This window comes from Mauremys mutica, chromosome 2 (genome assembly GCF_020497125.1).
Source record: "Mauremys mutica isolate MM-2020 ecotype Southern chromosome 2, ASM2049712v1, whole genome shotgun sequence".
NCBI lineage: Eukaryota > Metazoa > Chordata > Testudines > Geoemydidae > Mauremys > Mauremys mutica.
In genome coordinates this window covers 83,255,123-83,275,758 of record NC_059073.1, presented here as the reverse complement: position 1 = coordinate 83,275,758, position 20,636 = coordinate 83,255,123, and the positions used below count along the sequence as shown (strand labels likewise).

Here is a 20,636-nt window from a genome sequence, read left to right as displayed (position 1 = left end):
CCAGTTACTCTGCTAACCAAATCACTGGCCATGTGGCTACTCACTTGAACTATCGCCAAAGGAGTCACTTGGACTAATTCAACCAGAATTAACTGTTGCAATGAAGACAAGCCCTAAGATAGCCATGAGAGGCTGGCAAAGCCCCTGTATGTAACGAATTGTCTTCTGCGTCTACAACCAAACCAGAAAAGAAGTTGCCCTTTATGACATGGAAATTTGGTTTGGGAGCCTGGTACAGAGGCAGTCCTATTAGAGAAAGACTGCTCTCCAGCTTAAGGCAAGCCAGATCTGAACTCATACTATTCTGGGTCATGTTTTGGACAGAGCCTCACCTAGACCCAGCACAAAGGGGAAAGTCTGATGAGTGCAGTGAAGGGTAGCACACCAATAACTCTGATTTTTAGGATTATGCTGACTTTGACAGTCTGTCATAGTCAAGGAAAGTGAAATCTAGTGTAGCAAAATCTCCAATCTGTTTTAACTACTCCTCTCTCTTTTCTCCTTTCCTATTATTTTATATGCAATGGGGATGAGAAACCTTGGTATGTTTAGTTTGTCAGATAAATAGTTTTTAATGTTGTTCAAAGGTGAAGGGCTGAGTTATGTAAGAAAGCAGAGCTAATACAATCCTGGTTAATAGTCACTACTACAATTCAATCGCGGCAGCACTTCCTCCTGCTTACATAAAACCCTAAAAGCAGAGCCAGTACTTGGCATAAGCAGACTAAGCTATTGTTTAGGGCTCGGAGCACCGTTGAAGTGTGGGGGTGGGAGTATGGGGGGGATATTCCTGCTTAGGGCCCCCACTGGGCTGGCACCGCTCTGCGTAAAAGCGCCAATGTAGAATCAGGAAAAAGCCTAGGGCAGATGCCTCATCGAGGTGCGTTTTGCTGCTAGTTTTGAACTTTTGGCATTTCTGAAACTTTAAAAAATTAGAGTTAACTGGTGGGGACACTTTTATACTGGCATAAAAACATAAAAGTTCCTGACGACAGAAGTTTCCCCCCTCGCCTCATGCAAGGAAAGCCTTAACCTCTAGTTTGGTTTGGAGGAGGTCAGGTCTCTATCAATCATTGGTTTTTTCAGATGGTATTTGGGTAAACCAGACCCAGCCTGGTCCCCATTGTGGATACGAAGGAAAAACGAAGCTCGGCCCAGCCCAGTTTGCCAGTGTCTCCCAGCTGCCGAGAGTGAGGGGGCCTGGCTCTGGGAGTAGCGGGCCAAGAAGCCGCCACCTGTGCCCTGAAGCCAGCTGCTAACAGCTGGAGGGTCAACCCAAGCCGCCAGGGACAGCGGTGGGGCAGCCCCGCTTCTCATTGGCTGTGAGCCAGGGGCGGCCACGCCCCTCTCCGTTGGTGACCCCCCTGCCTGGGTAGGTGTGTGCGGAGAAGCCCTTGTGACGTCACAAATGGAACTCCGTCACCTCCCTGGCCCCGCCCACCACGACCCCCTACCTATAAAAGGCCCCGCCTGCTGCGGACCCCTGTAGAGGAGGCTCCGGCAAGGGAGGCGGAGGAGGAAGCGCAAAGGTCTGGGCCGGAGCCGCTGCCCCTCGCCCCGGTTGATGGGGCGAAAGGGTGGAAGGAAACGGGCTTCTCCGCAGGGGGCAAGACCTGCGCCCGGGGGCGGGGGCGGGAGCACGGGCCGGGCAGCCCCGATTTCGCCCCTGGTTTGTTCCGTTCCCTTCCCGCGGACCCGGCGCAGGTAGGGAGCCCCCAGCGCCAGCGGTGCGGCGGCGCCGGTCCCGGCTGTGCGGGGCGCTGCCTGGCCGGGCGGGGTGGCGACGGACCACGCCACCCACGGGTGCTGCGAGGAAGCGCTTCGCTAATAATTGGGTGTAACGCCGCCCCTTTCACCAGGGATCTGCCAGCGAGGTCTGTGCAGATCCCACCTTGCAGCCGGGGGAACCGAGACCCCGTTTTTAGCTCAGTGTCTTGTACAATCTGGATTTATCCAATTCGTGGCTGAATGATGTTTAAAATAACCCCAAACAGAAGTTTAAGAATGAAAAATTGCTTAAAAACCTGGTGATGTCCCTAAGAGCTGGTGCTTTAATGGGAACTCGCTGACTTCCTTTTGGGCAATGGCTGAACTTTTCCCGGCCCCACGTTTGAACTGTCTTTCAGGTTTGTGAGTGGGGATTATCTGGGCACGTGAAAACTGCGAGGAAATTGGCATTGTTGAACTAATATGTGTTGTTATAATGGACCGAAAACCCATTGGTAGTTAACGGGTCTTGGGGATTGAGAAGGCCCAGGAGAAATCAGCATCATCTGCCATGGTGATAATACACCTGTCTATTTCCAGGCTTTATGAGAACCCTAGTGGGCTACACACCGTTACTTACTCAGATATTTTTCCTTGTAGTTGTGAGAGTGTAATTTGTCTCCAGTTGACGAAGATGCATTCTTCAAAACCCAGGCTTGTTGTTCCATATGGCCTCAAGACTTTACTCGAGGGAGTGAGCAGAGCGGTTCTCAAAACCAGTCCAAGCAATATCACTGAGTTTGCAGCTCTCTACTTCAGAGAGCTAATTGCATTTAGAGAAGGTTTGTTCCTGCTTATATGCTGTGATACACATTCAGTACATTTGAAAAGCTGGGTTAGTGCAGAATGCTAATCAAACTGTCCATCTTAATTTATACTTTTACCTCCAGAAAATCCCAATTTGGATATAACAGACCTGGTTAGAGAATTTCATTTCACCAGAGGTAAGAAAGGTGTCAAATGCTGCTCTTATTAAGCAACTACGTTTTAAAATACAGTGTATTGTGCTTATGAGATAAAGCATCAAACCTACATAGTCATGAACAATCCCCTTTAAATGATCTTTTGACCATTTTCATTATGAATAGTAACATTATTTAGCACCTGTCATCACAATGTACCTTTACAAAGTATGGGCCTAATGCTATAAGCTGCCAAATGCCTTCCTTTAATGCCTCACAGGATGGGACTCTAAAGTACATACAGGAATCCCTGCAGACAGACGCCTTTGGTGCTGCAGATGGGTAGTGGGAAATACAGGCTCTCGGTTAGGGTCTTGTCTACATAATGCTTGTTTTTGGCACTTGAAGTGCCATATTTCCATTTAGCAAAGAATTTCTCTGGCAGAGATTGTAACATGACTGTGTCACAAGGGGCCAAATCTCCGTTGTAGGGTACTAGCACGTGTTGCATTAGTGATGTCATATAGCCAAAATTAGTCTGTCTTATTGGCCTGGAGACCCATCAATCATCTGCTTGCATCATCTTGAACTGACATTTTGCTCACCCATTGACTCCATTATGACACAGTTTTCTCGTCTGTTTGCTCATCCCTGCCCCTCCCCTTCTATTTAGTTGCATGTGACCCTGCTGGAGCTGTGAAGGAGGTTGTTGGAAAGGTATTCAATCGGTGGCCACAAAAATGGCAGATTTTTCTCCTCCCAGCCGTTAGAGAAAGGGAAATGGTGCTTCTCGGAAGCTAAGGTTCTCCTTTGCCCCTCTTCCCCCGTCAGTAAAGTCTTGAGGCCTCAGACTTGCAAGTTGTCTTTGTGACATCACTGGTAGAGCTGTGCAGAAAGTAAGGTTTGAAAATGCACCTGGCTCTAGCTAAAAGGACTCAAGCTATTGTGGTAGCTTGGGCTGGTGTTCTGAGAGAATAAATTATTACTGGTTCAGTTTCTAAGAACTGACAGGAGGCCAGGTGGTCCAGTGGCTAGATACCACAGTAGGAATCGGAAGACTTGAGTGCTACCCCCTTATCTGCTGCAACTTTGGGAAAGTCACTTTGCCTCTGTTGCTCTGTTTTCATGTCCTGCTCTATGTCCATTTTTTCAGACTGTAGGGCAGGGGTCGGCAACCTTTCAGAACTGGTGTGCCGAGTCTTAATTTATTCACTCTAATTTAAGGTTTAGCTTGCCATTAATACATTTTAACATTTTTAGAATGTCTCTTTCTATAAGGCTATAATATATAACTAAACTATTGTATGTAAAGTAAATAAGTTTTTTTACATGTTTAAGAAGCTTCGTTTAAAATTGAATGGCCCCTGGGCTCGTGGCCAGGACGCGGGCAGTGTGAGTGCCACTGAAAATCAGCTTGCGTGCCATCTTCATCATGTGTGCCAGAGGTTGCCTACCCCTGTGGTAGGCAATTTGGGGCAGGGATTGTTTCACAGTCTGTACAATGGTGCCTAACACACAGACCCCAATCTCAGTGGGAGCCTCTTGGTGCTACAGTAAAAACGAATAATAATGACGGACTGAAAGGTGAGAACAATGTAATTTATTAAGCAGTGTGCTGCACATCTGGACATTAAGTACAGGGAGAATGATCCTCAGCACTCCGATGCTGTGTCCTAAACTGATAACTGCCTTTTGAGAGGATTAGTCAGCTATGCCCCAGCACAGAACAAATGCTCTTGGGGAGGCTACAGAGCGGGTGGTGGGGGAGGAAGGTGCTAAGGACACAGGGCAGCTGCTGTGCCTGGAGATACACATGTAAGTGATTACTATTGTTTCTGCAGCTGTGAAGGGAGCTTTCTGAGTGTGGTGCTGGGTTGTAAATGGTGTGTGCATTGAGAGAGGCTGGGTTGCCAGTCAGAGTGTGTAATTTAGAGAGTTTCTGCTATTAGAGTTTAAATTTGCCATGAATAGAGGGTTCTAGATTTATTGTAGTTCTGCATTCCTGCTCCTTCCTCGGGAACCTCTCTGGCTGATCTTATCCACACATGACATTAGGTACCATCTCACCACCAACTCAAGATCTACCTCTGTTTCCTGCAGTCTCCCATGCTCCTCCATTCTGTCCCATATCTACAGCTGTGCCATTTTTGCATGTGCAGTGACCAACAGACTAAACACAATAAAAACAGAGCTCCTTCTCCTCTCCTCTCTTTCATGTTTTCAACCATGAGACCCATGAAAAGCCCATCAATTTTTCCTGTTTCTCTTTCCAAAATCCACCCCTCCATCTCTACTGCCAAAACCTTGCTCCGAGCCTCCCACTGACACATACACGCTACTTCTTTAGGTAAGACCCACAGGGCAGGGTTTATGCAAACACTCCAGTTTCATGGGATTTGTGGTGTGTGTGTCCAACATATTTTGTATGAATCCAAAATGCTTTGATGCTCCAGGTAGGTTCCAAAGGGAATGATACATTTCTCAGTTAAGTATTTGATTTGCTTTTTCCTATTTGACTATTTTTTTGACCGCTAATTTTTTTTTTTGATGCTGTGGGGAAGATGATAGCGGCTACGATGTGGGGGAAGAGAGGGTTTAGCACTAGTAAAATTTTACATATCCTGCTCCATGACGTTTAGCCTGTATGTTAACAGGCAAACAGAAATCCCATTTTAAACTGATGTACCTCTTGAATCTAGAATGACCTGACAAATTCACTTTAAAGCAGGGGTAGTCAATTTTTTTTGTCACGATCCAAATGTCCAGGTCAAAGGGCACAAGGTCCAGACTCCAGAGAAAATAATAAAAATAAATGAAAAGATTTCAGGGTCAGTGCAAAGCCTCTGGTAGTCGGAATTTGGCCCGCAATCTGCCTATTGATTACCCCTGCTTTAAAGGCTTGACGAAGTGTTAAACAGGCAGGTTGTACAGAGGTTGTTGGAAGCACCTGCTAACTTACTGTCATGCTCTTTTAATTAGTAGAGGGCTGGACTGATAGACTGCCAGAAAAGAGAGCTGACCTTGGAGACATAAGTGTAGTGTCTCCACTTTCTGAGGAACCAAAACGAAAGGAAAAATCCACAGACACAGAGGAGGACCAGTTGCACGAAGGCCCTGAACCTGAATACAGCAGCAAAACTACACAATACCCATCGACTCACTGTGAACTTGCAGAAAATGAACCATCCCCTACGGGACCTGAATCATCCCCTAAGGGACCTGAACTTGCCTATGTCCCAGCTGATCCTGCACAGCTTGCTGCACAGATGTTAGGTAACACTGATTCTGTTCCTTCTATGAAGGATGTGGCAACAAGTGTGCAATCTTTACCTGAACTGTCTCTGAGCTCAGTGGACACAACAGCTGCACCAGTAGAAGGTGCTGCTGAAGATGCTACGCTTACCCCAGCTGCTGAGGGTTCTGCAGAGTCTGTTAGGTTGGAGTCAGCGGTTCAGAGTCAGGCCTCCATTGTCCTAGGGTCCTCCAGCAGTCAGGCTGAACAAGCAACAAGTGATGTAGATCAAGCTTCCTCAACCCCCTTGCAGGATGAACCACCACCACCTGCTCCTCCACCACCTCCTCCTCCACCACCACCTCCTAAAGATCGATTACAGGCTGTGCCTTCCCAAAGCGAAATTGAGGTTACATCAACCATTCAGGCTATGCCAATACATACTGATGATGAGCTCGCTACTGAAGGAGAGGTTCCACCTTACATAGAGCAGTTCCCGCAGCAAATAGTCATTCCCTTTTTAGAACAAGTAGCTTGTCTAATAGAAATTCAGCAGCCACTAATGCCTTCGCTAAATGCAGGTCAGTTTACATGCACTAAGCTCTTAGATCCATCTGCAGATGATGCAGAATGTGACCCTGAAAGAATGGAAACTACAGCGCAAATGGCATCAGCTGAGCAAGGTTTTATTATGTCAGGTAAGAAAGTCGGATCTTAATGAAAATTTCATATTCCAGGTTGACAATGCTGAAACTCAGCTGCTAAATTATTAAATGCAAGAACCTATGCCAGTGCAAAGCTATGGAAAAGATTGAACTTCCTCGCTTTGGGGCACATAAGGAGCTTTGGTTTCCTCTGCAATCGCCTGGCCCCAATGCACAGGTATTAGATCTCTCTGCAATTTGTTCCACAATGTGTGACTAATTGTGAGCAAGACACATAACTGCTCTTGGATTAGTGTTGCCTGCATCAGAGGGAACGTGTGTTTACAAGTTCTTGCAAATTGATTTGTTGTGGCATCAGAGGTGCAGACAGCACTTACTCCAGGAGCCAGAGTGGTATGTGGCACATACAAAAGGTATATGGAGTTGTTTTGCCTTTGAGCAGCCCTGAAAGCGTCTTGCTGAAAGTGAGCCACACAGTTTGAGGCAATGGCAGAGATTGAAGGTGTAATACATATGCCTTGTGGCTGAGGAAGGGTGATGGGGGTGGCCAGAACTTTGAATGCGGCCTCACTTTGAAAGATTTAAATCCTAGCCATTGCATAACATAGTTTTTGCATTTAAAAAAGAAATGGTGGTGGTTGCCTGCACTGTCCTGTTCTGCAGATGGGTTGAGGTGGGTGGACGAGGCACTTAGCAGGGGGTTCTGCAGATGGGAAAAGGGCCTGGCACTTGTCTTCCTGGTGAATGCCACTGGAACAAACTCCTCACCTGACAAGTACCCTGCACAGACTCCCAGCTGCAAACCTGCTCTTTCCATCCTCTGTGACAAGTGCCAAGCCCACCCCCTGCTCCCAGCTGGAGAATCCCTCCTGTGTCCCCTTCTCCAGTGAGAAGTGCCTGCCTGACTCCCCCTGCTACTGCAGAACCCCTCCGGAGCCCCTTCCAGGCCCCAGGAAAGGTAGAGGTGTTAAGACATATCAAAGCATGTTACTGAACTATTTTGTCAAGCAACACCAAGGGATTTGCATGGCTGAAACGAAGGAATAACAATGTTGTAGCATGTGGCAGTGGTGCTGTAGTTATGGTTGGATGCAGCCTGCTTGTTCCGATCCCTGTTCAGGTGTTGATAAACTTTCTTTCTTTATAAAACTATCCTTTGAAAACACTGGCTGTAAAATGTAAGCGCCCACAGTACTTTGCGTGGCAGCTAAATAGAAATTGCTGTCTAACTCTGGCTGTCCAGCTGTAAAAATATATTACCCTGAATCCAGATGCATTTTTCTGTTTGGTTTTAATAAACCAAAACATTTAAGTAAGTTTTGACAAAACTGACTTTTGGGTGGGGGGCAGACTGTTGCAATTCCCCTTGTGCTGGTCATTCAGAATCTCTCAGGCTTGGCAGCCTAAAAGGAAAATGTCTATAAGCAACTGAAAAGCAGGACTTAGAACAGGAAGAGTTATCATCTCTTTGGCCATAACTCTAGCACCAATTCTGCTGCTGTTCTTTTCACTTCAGCCATGCAAAAATCCCCATCTATCTTCTCTAACATGCTTTCTTATGGCATACGTAAGTATAGGCATGTTATATGTAAGAGTCTGCAATATGATTGCAATTCATAGCTCCTGATACCAGCAATTTTTTAAATTTTTATTTTATAGCAATGGCAACAACCGAAGCAGGACAACCACCACCATATTCTAATGTGTGGACTCTCTATTGTCTAACTGATTTGAGCCAACAAGGTCGAAAGTCACCACCACCCCTTCCTCCTGCTGGAACTGGTGCTCCTTATCCCCAAGCAACCCTCTATATATCTAGTGGGAAGGAGCAACCACCATTCCTACAACAGCAGCTGACATCACAAGGTCCACCACCACAAGTATCCTCTCCAACTTATGTGATGATGGAAGAAGGCAAGAGGGGAAATGCACCACCTTTCATTTTAGTGGGCTCTACAGTTCAGAATGTACAGGACTGGAAGTCTATTCCTGGCCATGCGGTCCTTACACAGCATGACACAAGTGCTGTGAGGCGATTCACTACAGTACCCGTACCAGTTGCCAGGCCAGCAGATCTGAAAATGGCCACTCCAAACCCCAATTCTAATTCTGCACAAGAAACTGCTAGACCACCAACCCCCGTTTTTCTTTCAGTTGCCATACCCTTAGACGAGGTAATGTCTGCAAAGAGGGGCTCAGCAGCTGGTGATAAACAAGCAGGCATAAATCCCTTTGCAGGAAGCTATGGTATAGCAGGAGAGATTACATTTACTTCTGCCCCGGTCCGCAGAGCAGACTCGTGAGAAGGTAGGTAGTTTCATATTGTGCTCGTGTCTGCTAGGGAGATGTTCACAGCTGAAGTTTTGCTTTATAACCAGAGGCTGAAGTTTTTGAACTTGGATGCTTAAAGTTAGGCTCCCAAACTGTAGCCTGGATTTCAGAGTTGCTGAGGACATAACTTCCACTGAACCTAAACTTGCTGGGCTTTGGCTACCATTCTAGCCACCAGTGTATTTGACTTGAAGCTGGTTTGACAGTGGCTGGGACAGCCTAATTCCTCCTCCCATTCCGATGCACTAGTGTAGAGCTACTCTACCTGGCAGACAGAGCAAACACTCTTTCATTTAGGGGATGGAGGTTCAGTACGACTTCTGATTTTAGATAAAACTACTTGCTCCAGAAAAGTTTGGAGCCGGTTTCTCCTCTGTACCTGGCATTTGCAACTCAGGAGTTAGCAATTCAAACCTATTTTCATCCTCTGCCAGATGTTTGAAATGGGAAATCAAAGCAGCAGGCACAGGCACTGTAGATTTATACCCCAGGTTATTGTGCATGGTACATGAAAGTATAAATTGTAGCTTGAAGACATAGGCATGAGCAGTGTCCAGGATGTTGGAAGTGCTATTTCACAACTGCCCCCTGTGGACTGGTAGTCAATATCCCACCTTCTGGAAAGAATTGGAAATGACCATGTGTGTGTTGAGGGTGGGGGTGGGGAGCAAAAAGAACAAATGTTATGCTCTCTGTACTTAACCAAATTATTTCTCTCTAACAGCTTGAGAGGAGATGATGTCATGTGAACACCCCAGGATCGAAATCTGCATCTTAAAATAAATTAACTTAATACAAGCACTCAAAACTAATGCAATCCATTAGAATGCCTTTTTGTATTCTGCCAAGGCTCTGGAAATGCAAACAGATTATTGAAGATACATATATAATGAAGCATCCATGGGGGTGGGGAAAATCAGCAGCAGCACAGGCAATAACCAAAAGCAAAACCAAATGCCTCTGCTCCAGGGGGGAAGTAATGTCTGAGCCCCCTTAGAGATGTTTAGTTAAGACAAGTTGATCATGTAGTATTGTGTAAACATACATCCAAAACCCCCTCAATTTCACACTAGTTCCATGCAATCCCTTTCCAGCGTAGGTCACTTCTTATGCAACAGATCTGTTCCTGGCACAGAGTCAAAGCTGTGGCCTTAAACTCGTTAAGCAATGTCCTTATACTTATAATTTCTTGTTTTGGGACATTCCAAGTGAGGTGGTCAATGAGATTAAGGGTAAAAAATTTCACTAAACAGATGGCAGATGCTGGCCTGTGCCACACAAGAAGCCAGTGCTCTAGGAGTTTGTTAAAACCCATTCTAATGGACCTTAGAGTTGCTATGGAAAACACTGTATAGTTTTGCTATAGCTTTGGAGCCTCAAGTTTATTTCAGTCCATCAACGGTCACTGAGGGTAGGGGGTGGTGTCATTTCAAGTGTTTAGAGAAGATGCTGATTTTAATTATCCAGTGGAAATTGCTTAGTGTCTGCATCTATTCTCTTAAGAGCCCTAGTCTTTGCTCCTTCTCTTGACCTGCTTCCTACTTTGAAAAAGAAGAGCAGGTACCATCTCCTCTGTCCCAGCTTGAAAATAAAGGAAATCACTAGGAGATGGGCTTTTGAGTAGCTATCTGCTTCTGGAGAAGAAACTTACCTGGGAGGCATATGCCACTCAATGCTTCCTTCTCTATTTCTATCCAGTAATCTCTTCAAACAATCATTTGGAACTGAATCCTTTCCCTGGAACTTAATGGGTTTCAAACCCCAGTAGGTCAGTGTTTGAGCCAGTGGGTTGCACCCCAAGGGTGTCACACGAGGCTGGTGTGGTGGGGGATGATTGTAATAAATCTTTAATATCTCCCAAATGAGGCCAAAAAAAAGTTTCTAGACTCATTTCAGGATAGCAAAACCCTTCAAAGTTTGAGACATCAACTTTAGTAGAACAGATTTCTTGCAGTGATGCATGAGACGCCAGTGTGATTCAGCCTCTGTAGTTAGAAAGCTTCTTCCTTGTTTGCTGAGCACAGTTCTTCCAGGGAAACCACTGTGACACATACTTTATGACAACAGAACTGCAAGCTTTCAGACACATCAGCTGAAAGCCACACTCAGCAGGATGACTTTATAGGTGCAAAGGCATCTGCCTGGATCAGCTGATGCAACCCCTAGTATTAAAAAAATGAATCTGAGCAATCAGAGCATTGGAACATTTGAAAGCCTTTATTGAGTAGCAATTAATGTAATTAACACTAACCTCCAGACAGCAATTAAAATAGTATACAGAGAGCAGCTGCAAGCTCTGTACCCCAGGTCTGTATAAATATGTATTTCCATAAGATTTAATGCACCCCAATTAAAGGGGTAAAGCTGGTGTGTACAGCAGTCTCCATACAGGTGCCCTACTGACTCCAAACCACACTTTCTAGGAGGAAGTCTTGTGCATTTGTACAGTGCATACACAGGTGCAGTTTAATTTCTCCAGTAGTTATGTTCTACTGGGTCCTGATTTAAAAAAAAAGTTTTTGCAATTGTACAACAATGGTGCCAAGCACCTATAGTTTCTAGTGCAGTAAACAGACTTTTTTTTAAACCTCTTACTAGAGTTCAGTTCAGATTAAACTTTTAAATGGCTCTTAATTCCTTAACAAAATGAGGTTGGTAACAAAACATGAAAGAACACATTCAAAACACTGCACTAAACATGGAATAAATACTTTGAGTAATGTTACCAGTGTTACCTACAGCATGAACATTTGGGGGATACTAGTTCTGGAATCACTGACCAGAATCCAGGATTCTTGAGAGTTATTTTCATAGAAAGCCATCTTATGAAAGTTAAGTAAATCTTTACAAAAATAACTTGCCCTCTCCTAGCTTCAAGCACAGAATAGTGCAATTCATACCTGTGCTTTTAAACATGTCTGTGCCACAATAAATCCACCCCAAAGGGCTGTTGTGCCAGCATAATCATTAAAAGAAAGGATTCATAGAACACCTTCAAATGTTCTATTTGCTATCCACCGAGACTTAACAGATGTATTCAGCAAATATGACAGCACTAACCCATCAGAAAAATGACAGCTCTGAGCAGTTTTGTCCATGTTCCCCCTCTCCATACACTTTCAGACCTGTACCACCATATTTACTGCAGATGCTTAATATACTGTTCAGTAACTTGTCAGTTTTTCCAAGAGATGAGTAGAAACAAGGAAAATTAAAAAGATTAAGACTTAATTTGCATTAGTCATGGGCTCCCTTTGACATTTTAATAAATATCAGGTAAATTAAAGTAGTTTCTGTCCCAGTAGTTGCCAGAGTAAAGCCAGTCCTGTGCACCAGTGTAGGGATTGGGACCTTGATGGAACCACCTGTAAGAGAGGACAGGATGGCAGTGAGGAGACTAGAACACATTTCAGTGTAACAAAGTTCAAAGCTGCTTTGGTGCATCTTTCATGTTGATTTTCAAACTAGTCTACTGAGAATTCAATGCTGCATCCCGCACTGTTTTAAGTCTGTTCAGACTGTCTTGATTTGCTAGACTTCTCCATTACAATCCCAGAATAGTTTCTGGCTGAAATCCATGCGGATATGTTGTGATGAGTAGGTAGTAGAGATTATTGTACAAGAAACAAATTTACTTCAAAGCAGTTTTGAACAAGCCATTTTTGGCATGAATTTAAGAACAATTTATTACACAAGGATGCGAATACACTGCATTCCTGAAAGCAGAAGTCTATTATTTCACCAGCATTCTGATTTCCCCAAGATTTTGAAACCATTATTTTGGTAAGTGTCAAATACCACAGCTCACAATAATGGGGATCGGTGATTTGCTTCCCAATAGCAATACAGCGCTCTTGAGGGAACACATCATACAGAACAGTTCCAGCAAGTTTTCTGCATAGTTATAAAATACATGTGAGGCATACACTGTAGAGCCATTCTACGGCACGACATTGGTTCCATTTGCATCAAGTTATTTTCATGCTTCCTGGTAGATGCTGCTTGCCTGTTGCCAGAAATACTATAATTTCACTTATTATTCAAGTCTGTAAATGTTTCCAGCTCTACAGTATATACACAAACATAGTGATAGTACATCTTACCTTACAAATGTGTAGCTAAGGAGCCATACTATTGGTAAGTACGCTTCTGATGTAGCATGGAGTCCCCTTTTATGGCTTGAGTGTCAGCAACTCTGCTCCCCTCACGCCAGCAATACTACATAAGATACCCTATGGCATGTGTCCCTTTGTACGTTATACGTCAAGAAGCACATCTTACCACTGCCCAGATAAGTCTCAAAGGTATTCCCTCCAATACAAACACCCCTATTAACATAACGTGCAATATGTCAATCTTCTCTCTAGTCTTTATTCACTTTCAAATCTGTGCCCAGTTAGACATCTCTGCCTCACACCAACATGTTACACAGCACCAGCCCTCAGAAAGGTGAACTAGGTTTGTTTGGTTTTTTTTAAATCTGCGTGCTGTATTTGCCAAATAAACAATGATCATGGCATCTGAGTTCACCTGCTGTAAACTGCTTTATGGTTAACACCTCAGCTTCTTTTTGGAGCTTAATTCACCACCGAACAATCCTTGCTTTGTATACGCCTCTGCAACTAACACGGTCTCAAGCATGAGACACACTTCAGGATCACCGTAAGGTTTCAGAAAGATTTAATATAAGGGAAGTTTAGCGTATTGGGGTCATTTGGTAATTAAATGTTGCTTTTTAAAAAAACAGGCTGGTAGTGTTTTATATTTATATATACACAGTGCATTCTATTATGGAATATAGTCGTTACATAATAAAATGAGGTGGTGAACTGTAGCATGGATTAAAAAAAATGTAAAAACCTGTCCAAGTATTGAAATCATTCTTATCCTGTGCCAAGTACACTTCTACCCTGATATAACACAACACAAATTTGGATAGAACGCAGTAAAGCTGCACTCCAGGGTGGGGGGCCCGGGCCTGCGCACTCCGGCGGATCAAAGCAAGTTCAATATAACGCGGTTTCACCTATAACGCGGTAAGATTTTTTGGCTCCCGAGGACAGCGTTGTATTGGGGTGGAGGTGTACTAGTTAAGGTGAGCAGGAAGGACTGTGGAAGATGCAGCAAAACTGTTGCACGACTTGTATCTGATCTGCTACTAGTTCACACATTTCAAGACCACAAGTGACCACTGTGTTCCTTTAGTCTGATCTCCTGTATAGCACAGGCCATAGAAATGCCCCAATACAATACCTAGAGCAGATCTTTTAGAAAGACATTCACTCAATTTAAAAATTGCCAGTGATGGAGAATTCACCGTGGCCCTTGTTAAGCTGTTCCAATGGTTAATTACCCTTCCTGTTAAAAATGTACACCTTATTTCCAGTGGGTGGTGCTGTAGAAGCAAAATTTAGCTTACTGGGACTGGTGTTGTTAGAGTTCATGCACCTAATGAAGTTAGCATGGAGCGGGGGCTAAGGTTGAGAAGGATAGCGAGTATACTGGATCAACCACTACCTTGCAGCGATTGGAGGAGAAGGGAGAGGAGAGCACGAATATTGCTTGCAACAGCATAGGTGTTCATTGCGTTTTAGTGACAGACAAGGTCCCTGCGCCAAGGAGCTTAACACGGTCTTTAGACCATTGGCCAAGATTTTCAAAAGTGGACTAGTGACTTTGGGTGCTCTATTTGCTACCTGATTTTCCAGAAACAAACCAACCAACTCTCTGTGATGTCAGGCCCCTTTAGGGTGTCTCAAACTGGGCACCCAAAAAAATCACTAGACCCTATGAAAATCCTGCCCATTCTGAAAAGTAGTAGACCAAGAGGATAGGGATCTTGCCCTAAGAAGTGCACTTCTCTACAGTGCGTAGTTAGTGATGGTTGCAGACATTAAGCTATGTATTCCCTAAACAGAGGATCTAACATTCCTGGAAATATGTAGAAGGGTTCATCTCAAAATATGGATTGTTTTCTGCATAATTTTCTTAAATGGAGAGACCATAAAGCAATCTAGCTTCCCATGACCACACCTTGATCTCCTTATCAGAAGTGCCAAATGTGAATGCCATTGTCCAACAGATGGTTTCTAGATCCTAGCCATCTTAGAAAAAATTTCCCCCTTGTTTTTTTATTTCAAGTAAACTGACAAATTCCTGATATAGAATGAGAATGGGGAAAGTGATAGGAAGGGTCTTGAATGCATGTAGTGCCTACCTACTGCAATTTGTATACGGATAGTAATTGTTAAGGTAAGGAAACCTAGAATACACACTGGATTATTCACAGTCACTGAAACAAATAAGCCCTGGCATTCTGACAAGGGAGAGGAGACCAATTGAGTCCAGAACTTCACCATATATTAACTCAGAAGAATTACAAAAACATTGTTCTATGCTCGTCTTAGGGCAAACCAAGCCAAGTACTTCGAGAAAGCAAGCAAAAAGTGGGGGTGGGGTGGGGAGGGGAGAGAAGGAAATCAGACAAGTCCAAACCTGGGACCCTGGGCTGTGAGATGACTTCAGTTGGAAAAGGGAAAAAAAATGCAACTCAAAGTTACTACTAGACAGTCTGGGTAAAACAAACAGTATGATTAAGTGGCTTTACCACTCAGAATGTGGGTGTGCAGAAGCACTGGGTTTGCTGACCAGTGGAGAGTTCTCAAAAAGGTACTACTTCTAGACCCAACCCCAGAGGCTATGTGGCACTCCAGAAACATGGAGCAGCACTGTTACAACGCTTGTCTTGGAATAAGATCATTAAACATTTCTCAAAGGGTGGAATACAGCCCAGCACACCCAACTGTGTGCTAGTTAGCACAGCTCAATTTCTGGTAAAGAGAAATAGGATGATGAGCCTCACGAGTCTGATGCAGAGCCCACTGGAAACTTTCAGCTAGATTTTTCTAGTCTAAATTCCAAAGCACAATTGCCTGTGTCAGGGTAGAGCAATACTGGCTCGCTAAAGGGTAGGAATGACAGTAAGAGGCTCAGCAAAGACGTACTCGGGAAGGTCCATTCCCCACTGACTTTTCTGAATCATGTTGCAAATCCCTTACTCTCTTAAATTCCCTTTTCCCCCACGGGGTGGGGATTTAAATCCTTTCATCCTATTGCTTCCCAGGTTCCCTCACTCACGTTTCTTTTGCTGTGCTGTTTTGCACTACTGTCGAATCCCAGTATTGAGTGCAAAACTAATGAGAGATTCGAAAACAACTGCAAAATAAGTTGTTCATGCACAAGGCAAACTGGGGTTCAATGGCAGGGAAGGACTGGAAATAAAATAAGCTGACTGAAATGAGGAATAGGGAAAGTTTGCAGTGGGCTTAGTTTTAGGCTTCATACTCCTGCAGCTGGACTTCGGCTGTCCAGCCCACACCTTAGATACACCTTCCTTGACATCAGAAGAAAGGCTAGAATAGTGGCTGTGGACCACTGAGGGCCACAGTGGAGCTTCCAATTCTAGTCATTACATCAAAGGTGGCATGCTATTGGACACCAGAGGGGTCGTGGGGGAGGGTGGAGAGGAGAAACAAGGCTGTTAGTGTATAGGAATCCTAGCACAGAGAGGAAATTCCTCCCCACTGCCAGAGTATTTCCAGTTTATATAAACAGGCACTTAGTTCTCTGCAACCAACAACCAGCAGGTTTACTATCCCAGGTCTTCAAGTCTGGAAGCAGAGGTGAATTGCAGATACTGAGGAGCCTCATTATACTTCATGCTGCAGTGCTTTTGAAGCTGGCATCAGTTTTCAAATTCCAGGGGGTGGCAGGCACTTTAATCTTCTAATCCAGAAGGACGGGAGCTGCTCAAAGCCTGATAAGACTAACTATACAGTCACCTGACTGAGTGATGAAGGGTTGGCACAGCAGGTGGCAGGTGCCCCTTCAAGTTATCTGTAAAGTGGCCTTGAGTTACCACAGCACTTAGTGGAAGTTACTCTCCTGAAGCACTATCAAACAAGGCTGAAGCATTTCAGGGAACTGCATGGTATTGCCAAAGCTTTTTAATGGATTCCTAGACTCATGCATGAACAACATGGAATAGCACTTACATCCTTACTGCAATGTGTATTTTAAAAAAAATAACGCTGATGAATTTAGGAGAAACAGAAGGAGACAGTGCACAACACTATGACTTTGTAGCATGTGTTGACTGAGTCCAGAGATAAAAATGTGCTTTTATTTTTTGCTTTGAAGACGTCTTATGTGGGTTTAAATTCTTATCTTGCTCAGCCATTAGTAGACTCATCTAATTCCAGATGGCAGCTGTGACCCTCCCAGTAAAAGGGTGTCCCGTACAGGTGCAGCTTTTTTTTTTTTTTTTTTTAAAAAGGCTCTAAATATCCAGATGAAGAGTAGGATACATTCTCAGTCCTGGAGGGGGGGAAGGAATTTGGGGGCTTTGCAGAACTGGAGCCCCATTTTACTAATTTATAAAAAGATTCTAACGACTTGCAACTAAGTTTAGTTGGCAATAGGGTAACAGGAAGCCTACGTGAAACTCTTGAGAGAAGGGTGAGTCTGTGGGTGGCACTTAGACTCCATTATGGTTAACGTGCAACCCCAAAAAGATAAGAGAAAGTCAAATGGATAAATAAATGCTCCAATGCCCTTCTGCTTTCCCATATCATCTACCTACAGCAGGGTGGTGGTAAGTTATTGGACTGAAGGGTTTTAATGTCAAATACTGGGAGCCCAAGTATCCTTATGAGGGACCTATATATTATGTAGGTCACAGAACTCTCAGTGAAACTATTAAAATTTAAATTTAGAAACAGAAGGCTTAAGGTTTCTATTATTACAATCTGTCTGTATAACAGAACCTAACAGACACTGGAAGAGCAAGGAGAACCAGCAGAGAACACTTTCTAAAGCTGTTCTTTATTCAGTGAGGAATTCAAGAGCATATGTATATGGAGTTAGATTGCTTAAAATCCACTTCAGTAACCTAAATAAGAAAAAAAAATCTAGCAGAATGACAGATCTTGACAGACAGAACTTCAAGTCTCAAAGCTTTGTTTATATAATCTGCATAATTGGCTCACAAATTGTGATAAGGTTTTATGGTCAAGCATCTACTATTGAGACAGGCTTATCCCTTCAAAATGCTTGGCTTTCCGGGAGGACACACGAGGTTGGGAGAGACTGTTAAGAAGAAAACTTTAAGGTCACAGAAACAGTTCAACACCTAGGAATCATGGCCACCATGGGTTGCAAAGTGTTTCTTGAGGTGGTGGGAGGGAAAGGAGTTACGAAATCTCAGCTCTCATTTAGAATTTTTCCCAGCCCTTCTAGTTGTGAAGTTAGTTAGATCATAAACAGCTGCAACAGTCAGGTACATGGACCAGGCAGCATATTGCACTAACTTGCAGGAAGCAAAACCGATCATAAGCTGTATAATGCGAGTACTGTTTTAAATAAATATGCTTGATTGCTTTCTAATATAGTCAAAAAGGAACAATCCTTTGGTTAGTTTTTGGCACCACTGTGCACCCACAGGAATAAAAGTGGGTGGTTTTAGGGGGTCATGGGTGTGACGATTCATAATAGTTAACTGGAAGAATCATTAAAAAGATAGGAGCTCCATTCTCTCTGGGGCCAAGCACATGGTCTCCTCTGCTATTTTCATCTACTGATAGTGTAAGGAGATCAAATCAAACCAGAATCTCTTCTATTGTATGGTAAAGCACATGTGTATTGGTCAGTTGTACAGCATCACAGACTGCACGTGTCACAGTGAGCAGGCGTCAGTGACAACAGCTGTGTTCTTGACAGAACAAGTGATACTCAGGAGGCATGACAGGCTGTTTAGAGAAGGGGGAGGAGGGTGTTAAGCAAGAAAATGAAACAGGGCTGATGTTGTAGTGAGCCCAGTACATTCTTCACTAAACCAGGCATGACAAATACTCTGACCAAAATCTCAAATAGGATAGTAATAGAGCCGGAGAGGTCATCAACTCTTCTGGTGATTGAGAATAACCTGTGCGTGGACAGACACCTAATCTGAACAGCCAAGAACTTTATCAAATGCACCAACCTTGTTTTCCAGTCTTCCTCTGACTTGGACCGGTTTTTGCGGACAGCCCTTTGTTTCTCTTCTAGCCTTTTTTTCTCTTCACTAGCTATATCTGAAAAGGAACAGAAGTTGGAAAAAAAAATCTTAGTTTCCTGATCACTTTTATTGAAGCCCCTGTTATACTGAAGACTCAACTTGTTTCCAACACTAGTTTTGTCAGGTCATGCCAGTTTTAAAAGCCTCCTCTAAAGAGCAGACCCAGCAAAGCAGAGAGGCAATATTATGGGAAGCATTTCTGTTTTAGAAGTAAGGCCAACTAGAGGACAAGCTCTACCAGTCAGAGTGATCAAAGACAGGTCTCGGTGTACGCCAAACTGTGGGTTGAGGCAGGACTTAAGGAACCTGAGAATTCGTTGCAGTTCTAGAGAAGAGGGGCTTTAAGATTCCCTTCATAAGAGAAAATGGTTACATTACTGGACTGGATTAAGACCTGGATTCAGTCCCCACCTGTGCCACAAATTTGTGTGACCTCTGTCAAGTTGCTTCATATTTGGGCCTCAACTCCCCATGACAGAGAATCTTCAAATGATCAGAGTTTAAAATTGTTACCAAAGTGATTCTCCTGATTTATAGCCTCTCTAATTTCTCCAGCTCCACTGGCTTATCGCAGCACTCAGCGTGTGGCAGTATGACTGCTGGGCAGAAAAACAGATATACCACCACTACACAGCTTGCAGATATTGACAGATCACTGAATGTTAGTGCATTCTGTAAATTAAGAATGTAATACTAAATACTTTGGGTAAATAAGGATGCAACACAGTATGAGTCACTTGCACTAGTCACAGAATAATCCAATTTACAGGGAAAGGTTGAGACTGATCAGACTGGTCAAAGGAAGCAACTCGTCTACGGTGTATTTTAAAAAGCCTCAAAGGATCTCATTGCCCATCTTTGAGAACTCCTCAGTACCACAGCATCATAATGCCCAGCTACTCTTTAAGTCATTGATCTCAAAGTGCTTAAAGCAAGTGAAAAGGTGTTATCCCCATTTTACAGGTGCACAGAGTGAAGTAACTTTCCCATAGTCACCCTCCAGGCCAGAGACACAACTGGGAATATAACCCGTCTTTAGTCCCTGAGTTCCATCCTCCAGGTCATGTTGCTTTCATTCAAACAAGTGTTACAGATCAGAGCATCAAGCACCAAACTCACTATAGAAAAGGCAGTAAACACTGCACTGACACCATGGCGATAGGCAGCTTAGACACCTCTAGATTAAGAGACATGCAATTTGTACTAGTTAAACAGACTTTTAGAGGAATTGCTTTTCTTCCTAATGAAGTCTATTTTTTTCCTCTCCCTTTTGCTGTGAATAATTTTCAAGTGAGCATGCACTTCTTTTGAGGGGGGAAACTTAACTTCTGTAGTTTCAATCACATTACTGAAATTGGTATTTTGGATTGGTTGATGTAATGAAAGAATATTTTTGAGTGGAATAATGAAAGACTTTGTACAGCGGCAAGTTCTAATCATGGCAAACTTCACAACTTTGCTATTGCCCTTCATAAAAGGTCCAATTAAAAAGCTTGACAAAGCAGCACTCTGTGCCTTCTATCTGGCCTCAGTCTCTTCACTCTAATTTAACAATAAAAAAAATTAATGCTTATAATGCAGGTATGGGTAACATGCCTGACAAAGCTTATACATTTAAACATTTT

The 20,636-nt window shown here is 43.7% G+C and overlaps 2 protein-coding genes across 7 annotated transcripts in view; one reads left to right on the top strand and one right to left on the bottom strand.

Annotated features, from left to right (window-relative positions):
- The first annotated feature begins 1,422 nt into the window (after positions 1-1,422).
- On the top strand, positions 1,423-9,993 carry CABYR (calcium binding tyrosine phosphorylation regulated). 3 transcript variants are annotated; one of them, XM_045004763.1, is made up of 6 exons: positions 1,423-1,529; positions 2,368-2,549; positions 2,658-2,711; positions 5,649-6,599; positions 8,226-8,873; positions 9,622-9,993. In XM_045004763.1, exons 2-5 carry the CDS (start codon positions 2,402-2,404, stop codon positions 8,867-8,869), a joined length of 1,797 nt encoding a protein of 598 aa, XP_044860698.1. In that variant the 5' UTR covers positions 1,423-1,529; positions 2,368-2,401; the 3' UTR covers positions 8,870-8,873; positions 9,622-9,993. The 3 variants fall into 3 exon arrangements, with proteins under 3 accessions (XP_044860698.1, XP_044860699.1, XP_044860700.1); XM_045004764.1 differs by having other exon boundaries at positions 8,721-8,873; positions 9,622-9,989; XM_045004765.1 differs by having other exon boundaries at positions 5,649-5,942; positions 9,622-9,988.
- Positions 9,994-11,095: 1,102 nt separating this feature from the next.
- The window catches only part of OSBPL1A (oxysterol binding protein like 1A), a 130,723-nt gene continuing 121,182 nt past the window's right edge, over positions 11,096-20,636 (bottom strand). For all 4 annotated transcript variants that reach the window (XM_045004759.1, XM_045004761.1, XM_045004760.1 and 1 more), the window contains 2 exons: positions 18,937-19,027; positions 11,096-12,262 (listed from right to left, as the gene is read on the bottom strand). In XM_045004759.1, the coding sequence (XP_044860694.1) occupies positions 12,160-12,262; positions 18,937-19,027 (194 nt within the window). In that variant the 3' untranslated portion in view covers positions 11,096-12,159. The remainder of the gene's footprint in view (positions 12,263-18,936; positions 19,028-20,636) is intronic.